This window comes from Nicotiana tabacum, chromosome 10, assembly GCF_000715075.1.
Source record: "Nicotiana tabacum cultivar K326 chromosome 10, ASM71507v2, whole genome shotgun sequence".
NCBI lineage: Eukaryota > Viridiplantae > Streptophyta > Magnoliopsida > Solanales > Solanaceae > Nicotiana > Nicotiana tabacum.
Genome location: NC_134089.1, coordinates 165,418,280 through 165,425,247, shown reverse-complemented (window position 1 = coordinate 165,425,247; position 6,968 = coordinate 165,418,280). Strand labels below are relative to the sequence as shown.

Here is a 6,968-nt window from a genome sequence, read left to right as displayed (position 1 = left end):
GATTAAATTTGAGATGAATTTATTTCATATTTGATTAGGATAAAATAGCAGTATAACTAATCCCGAAATTAATTATCGCGGAATTGTAATTTTTTTTAAATAACTAATTTGAGAATAATTAATCTGAAGATAATTATTTCGGGATAACTTATTTTCGACCAAACCACCCCGACTAGTAACTACATAGCAATTAGCATAAAAAGATAAAAGTGAAGGCTGAAGAGCATTAAGTAGTAGTTAATGATACGGGATTATAGCTTAAAACTTAATAGTCAATTCTAGGCCAGCAGATAAGGCAAGCAGCACCAAAACGAACATGACACCAACGATAAAATAAATTACTAAAGGCTTCTTCAAAAACATTGTTCTTCCTTTGAATCCACTTCATCACACCCCTTCACCATCTACCTAACCATCTCACTGATTCTGACCACTACACTTCACCTTCCAAAATCTTCCCCTTTTTGGTTTCAATATTTCAGGTTGCATTATTGTTTTTGGTACTATATTTTCATGCACACAACATTACTCCCATTTCCAACTTAAACATTCAATAATGGTGGAGACTCTAACGCTAACGCCGTCGTCTTCATGGCGGTGGACTCAATTCCACCACCAACGTCGATGGATCCCTCCACTATTCTCCAACCAAAAAACCCTTTTCACCGCTCTTTGGATCGCCTTTATATTTTCTGTTTTATATTGGCAAAGGGATGTTACTACCGGGCTCTTGTTTTTCCGGCGGGATTTCTCGGTAAGGCAGATGCCTAAGCTCCGTCCAATGGCGTTTAACTTAACGGACTTTGGTGGAGTTGGTGACGGCGTTACATTCAATACGGCAGCGTTTGAGAGGGCAGTCTTGGCTATTTCCAAACTTGGTAAGAAAGGTGGTGGGCAGCTTAATGTGCCACCTGGCTATTGGTTAACGGCGCCGTTTAATTTAACCAGTCATATGACTCTGTTCCTTGCTGAAGGTGCTGTTATATTGGGTATTGATGTAAGTATTTTTCTTGATCTGTTAATGTTTAAAAGTTTGAACTTTGCATACTGAACTGTAAAAGTTAGCTTTTTTATTTACTTTTTCTTGTATCATTACTTCACTCTCATTTGGCTGCTGATTGTTTATAATTTCCTCTCTGAAGTTTTGCTTATAGTGATAAACTAGCTTGCTACACATGATTTGTATTATGGGGTTGTTGAGAACTGAGAGATGACATTGTATAACTGTGTATGATATATATAGTGGATGTGTATTGTTGTCTGTTATTTAAGTGGAGAAGGGTAGAGGGGCGGGCCCATCATCCATCAAGTTCCAAACCGTGGCCCATTGGTGCTCTGTGATTTCTCGGTTGACAAAAGATAGTAAGGATTAGTGCAGTTTTTTGTCTTGAGGTGTAGATGGAAAATTAGGATAAAGCTATTCTTAGTGGATTTGTGCGCGCACTCTTTCTCTAATGACATCAACCAAACACATGTAAAACATTAGTTTCTGATTACATTGAATTAGAACACTTATGATGCTTGATATGAACTCTAAGTTTCTAATTGTGGGTGTGCCAGCTGGCCCTTGGTGATTTCATAGTTATCAAAAAAGTTTCTAATTGTGGTATGCATTCCACCTCCATTGCTATGTACATCCTATGTTTGTATTTACATTCTTCACCTTTTGATTCTATTCTGTTTCCAATCCATTTTAAGTCCTTGGTGCAGTTGGTAGGTAACTATTACAATCACAAACTCATGTTTCTTTGTCTCTAGCTAAAACTACTAGCGGAAGAACAAAGGAAGATAACACACATGAGATGTTGTTGAAGCTTAAGACGGGTTAAAGGATAAACTCTAGATTGGGGCTAATTTCAGCAAATCTGAAATTTAATGATCAAAACCAATCAAGTACTTACCAACACATTTTCAACTTCTCTTTCTGTTTGAGTCAGAGTTGGACTAACTTAATAGAAAGGACGCAGTATGTTGTGAAACATATCATAATTACTAGACATTTGTAGCATGAAGAATAGGAGAAGGACTAATAGAATAGGACGGATGAAATATAATCCCATCTCTACTGGAGATATATAGCATTGAAAACTTCTGAATAGTGTGCCTCATTTGTGAACATTAATTCCTTTTCCATGGCGCATCAACATGGACCTTTGGACCTCTGCTTTAGCTGTTGCATTACTTCATCTCTTTAATAATCTCTAATTCACTGAATTGTTGGTTGTTTCTCCTCATTCTTGCTCTTCATTGTGGCAATGCCTATGTGTACATAGTTTTTGATCTTGCTTCGATTTATGACTCCATGATCTTGCTATCAATCTAAGCTTTTGTTAACTACTTGTGACTGTTATCCAAAATAAGTGGATTAAGTGATCTAGGAATCAAGTTTAGTTGCAGCTTTTGCCTGCATTGACTGTGTATTTTGACTCATGGGTGGTGTATGATGTTGTCTTTACTTTTCCAAGTCCAAATTAAAATGATTTCATAACATCAAATTTCTAGTTGATGCATGTGTGCGTCGCCTCTATTCATTCCCCCCCCCCCCCTCCCTTTTCCAGTTATTGGTGCTGGAAATTTCCAAATTCTATTGTTAAGGAGGGGAGGGTTCTGTAGGAGGTTTAATTTTTGAACTAACTGGAAATTGTAGTTGGTGATCAGTGATGCTTTTCATATCAATATATCATCGAGGTAAGTCATGCATCAGGTTGTTAGGCAGACAGTTTCTCAAGTATCTGGTCTTAGGCTTGACATTATGTGTCAATGTTATGGTAAAAAAAAAAAGGGCAGCCCGGTGCACAAAGCATCCCGCATTAATGCATGGTTCGGGGAGGGCTGCACTCCAAAGGGGTGTGATATAGGCAGCGTACCCTGTTATAGCAGAATGTACTTTTTCCAACTAAGCTCACTTGAGTCAAGTTCCCTGATCGCTTTAACAGTTTATTTTTGTCTTGTTCTCGTTCTATTTTTGTTTTTTGGTGAGTGTTTGGATTTTGGGATTATCGTGAGAGTATTTTTCTCCATTTTAGTTGTTCTATTTCTATTTTTTGTTTCAAAAAACAAAACACAAATATATGTTTGAAAAAAACAAAACAGAAATAACTGTGCAAGACTCCAAAACATCTTTAAGATAAACTGGCCTTAGCCCCTGCAAAATGTTTTTCCTGCCTCATTGACTTTCCTTTAAGTTTGTCTATCTAGACCTTGATTACTATCAGTACACTGGAGATCCTAAGATACATCTATTTAACGAGGGAAATATAGCATCAGTCTAAAAAGGCAGGCAGCTATTTGCCTTTTTAGTGCCATGGCTAATGCCTTTGGGTAAGGCCACACTGTTTATGTCAACTTAAGGTAAATAAGTAATTGGCTTTGGAGGCCTTAGCATTTTGATTGGAAATGCTGGTGATAATTTACCCACCTACATTATCGACTGTAGAGTAACCAGGGCAGCTGCTTGAAGGGCTTGCATTTGTATATCAAGCATATCCAATTATGGCTCGCTGCTTAGAGCCAATGTGATTTTAAGAAACAATAAGCAGTTGGCAAATAGCGAAACCACAGACTGCCTTGGGAAAAGTTCTCCTCTCCCATCTGTAGAATGGTCGTACTATCTAAAGTTCTTGGAAATATCATTTGCTTGAGGCCTTCTACACTCATTACCTACTTCTCGCAAAATACTTTTAATTTTGAACTTCTAACATTTGAAGCTCTTTGCATCTTTGGCTATTATATTGAAACCTCAATTGTTCCATTACACAATGTGAACCTCCAGAACATGATTTCCATAATGTTCTTTTTGACTAGTTACAACGAAAGGGTGGTTTACATCTTTCCTAAAATTTTAGGTGTCCTGCAATTTGTCAGGAATCAGAACCTTGGTTCGCGTCTCCTGTAGTTGTGAAAAGCTTCAGCACCTGCTAAATTGTGTAGTTTATACACAGCTCCACTTTTTCGTAGGTTGACCTGGATAAATTCATGCAATCACGAGAATTTCCTGAAACTGATTGCGCATAAAACCATTTCAGGGAACTATGAATACACGGTTATGGGATGAGTTTGTGGATTCTGTACCCTTAGTTTGTTCTAGGAAAACTGAATGAGGTACTTGCAACCTGAGGAGATGGATCATATTATTCTTCAACACTGTTGTATACATACTAACCAAGAGATGTGTTAGAAACACATTAGTTTCGCCCACTATTTAACTTAATCCTATCTATTTATTGGTGCAATCTTAACAATATTCTGTAGGGAGAATTACATGTTAAAAAAGGTGCTGAGCCTGCTTAGTTCAGTGTAGACTGCTGGCTTTCGTTTCCTCTATGGAAAGACATACCTATGCTCTATCCCAAATTACATGTCCAGCTTTTATTTTGTCGATACCAGGACAATGCCCACTTTCTTGGAAAGTATAAGAATTTTCTCATATTAATGACTATGCAAAGTTAACGAAAGGGATTCAAGTCCTAATGGATGAATTGCAAGTTTTGTCTACATGGTGGCATTTTCTGTTCTTTTACAATTACTTCCATTTATTAGTTGAGTAAAATAGCCTGATACCTTTTTATATATATAATTTTATTTTATTTTTCAATGGCTGAACTTATGATATTTCTGTATTTCTCTTTGTATATATGTTGCTTAACAGGATGAGAAGTACTGGCCTCTCATGCCTCCCTTGCCTTCGTATGGATATGGGCGAGAGCATATTGGACCACGCTATGGGAGTTTAATCCATGGCCAAAATCTCAGAGATGTTGTAATCACAGGTTTGCGACTTGTTTCTGAATGTTTGTAACTATCATTCTGACCCTGTAACTTCACCCGAAACTGCCACCTTGCAACACGAAGTTCCTATAGTTTCAAGTTGTTGAACATAGTGATGTATTTTTATTTTAATAAATATTAATTACCCTGTCATCATTATTATTGCTAGTGACTAAGTCCACTGCTGAGTATTGGAATGAAACGTGTTCCAGCAGTGAAATAAGATATGATGATACATGTACCTTACTGCTTTGCACGTATCGATTTTGAAGAGTTAACTATTTTTAAATGTTTGCAGAAGTATGAAGCGAACCAAATCAATCTGATTATGTGTATGTTTTCTGGTAACAGGGCATAATGGTACCATTAATGGGCAGGGTCAAACATGGTGGAAGAAGTACAAGCAAAGGCTTCTTAACAACACCAGAGGGCCGCTTGTCCAGATTATGTGGTCTAGTGACATAGTGATCTCTAATATAACATTACGCGATTCTCCATTTTGGACGCTCCATCCATACGACTGCAAGAATGTAACAATCAAGAATGTCACAATTCTGGCACCCATCTTTCATGCTCCAAATACTGATGGCATAGATCCAGGTGAATAGAAAACCTTGAGCTAGTAACCATTTTTATAACTGAGGATTAGGATCAGTCAGCGTTATATGTGGGGTCAGCTGTGAATAATTATATTTAGACTAGATCTTATTGATTTCTTGCAGAACTTTCTGATTAGTTTGTCAAATAAATAATAAGCAAGCTAAAATATCTGAAGCTAATTTTGTTTAACCTAATTTTTCCATATGCACTTCTTTATTGTTTACTTATTCCCCTCTTTCTCAGTATCAGCTCTTGATGTTTTAGTATGGTGTGAACAGATTCATGTGAAGATATGTTGATCGAGAACTGTTACATCAGTGTTGGTGATGATGGCATTGCAATAAAGAGTGGTTGGGATCAGTATGGAATTTCGTATGGACGGCCTTCAAAAAATATAGTCATCCGAAATCTTGTAGTTCGTTCAATGGTCAGGTAAGGTCTCCATATAGGCTTGTGCACTTCCATTCCTTTTCATGGCACGGAGTTTTTGACAACAGTTGCACCTATGATATTTTGACATATATTAGAATCATAAGAGCAACACAATAATTTACATTACCTGGTACTCACTCTGGTTGAACAACTTGGCAGTGCGGGCATATCGATAGGAAGTGAGATGTCTGGTGGGGTATCAAATGTCATCGTGGAAAATGTCCATGTCTGGAACTCAAGGCGGGCTGTTCGCATCAAAACAGCAGCTGGTAGAGGAGGATACGTACGACACATAGCATACAGGAATTTAACTTTTGAAAATGTTAGGGTGGGAATTGTCATCAAAACAGATTACAATGAACATCCTGATGGGGAGTTTGATCCCAAAGCTGTACCAGTACTAAAGGACATAAGCTACGAGTCAATACACGGTGAGGGAGTTCGTGTGCCTGTTCGTATCCATGGAAATTCAGAAATTCCAGTGAAAAATGTTACTTTCAGAGATATGTCGATTGGGATAACATACAAGAAGAAGCACATATTCCAGTGTGCTTATGTTCAAGGTCGTGTTATAGGTACTGTCTTCCCTGCCCCTTGTGAGAACCTTGACCTATACGACGAGCGAGGACATCTGATACGACGTTCTGATTCTCAGAATGCATCGGACGTAGATTACGACTTCTGAAACAGTTTCCGATAACCCCAGTTTCCAGGGCCAATTTTCCCAGTGGCCAACCTTTGTTTTCTATGTTCAATCAACTATTTCTTGCCTAGCTATTTTCTAGTTTTTCTTTTCCTATACCTGTAACTTTCCTTTTTCCCTTTCATTTTTGTACATAAAAAGAATGAATCCTTGTGTATCCAAAATTCCAACAGTCTTCAGTTGTATGTAATGTGGTAAACAGCTTGAAGTTTTTGCACTGTTTCAATTTTTTATGCCTTGGATTAGTTGCTTGGTATATAGGATGACAATGATTGAGTAAGCAGGGAGCAAATTGATTCTAAAATCAGTGGCAGAAGTAGGATTTTTATCAAAGGGATTCAAAAAGTAAAAAATAAACACGCGAAAAAGCTTTGGGGATTCAACATCTAATATTGTACATGGAAAAAAAAGTGATCTTATATACACAGTGCGATATTCGGGCGAATAGGGTTCGGCTGAACTTCAT

The 6,968-nt window shown here is 37.5% G+C and overlaps 1 protein-coding gene across 1 annotated transcript; it reads left to right on the top strand.

Annotated features, from left to right (window-relative positions):
• The first annotated feature begins 290 nt into the window (after positions 1 to 290).
• On the top strand, positions 291 to 6,715 carry LOC107789313 (putative polygalacturonase). Its single transcript, XM_016611090.2, has 5 exons — positions 291 to 997; positions 4,649 to 4,769; positions 5,119 to 5,367; positions 5,646 to 5,799; positions 5,959 to 6,715. The coding sequence occupies exons 1-5, from the start codon at positions 557 to 559 to the stop codon at positions 6,482 to 6,484; spliced, it is 1,491 nt and encodes a 496-aa protein (XP_016466576.1). The 5' UTR covers positions 291 to 556; the 3' UTR covers positions 6,485 to 6,715.
• Positions 6,716 to 6,968: the final 253 nt, after the last annotated feature.

Coding starts and splice junctions, on each gene's coding strand:
- LOC107789313 (XM_016611090.2), top strand. CDS start 557: ATGGTGGAGACTCTAACGCTAACGCCGTCGTCTTCATGGCGGTGGACT. Junction 998..4,648: donor CTGTTATATTGGGTATTGAT/GTAAGTATTTTT, acceptor GTTGCTTAACAG/GATGAGAAGTACTGGCCTCT. Junction 4,770..5,118: donor CAGAGATGTTGTAATCACAG/GTTTGCGACTTG, acceptor TTCTGGTAACAG/GGCATAATGGTACCATTAAT.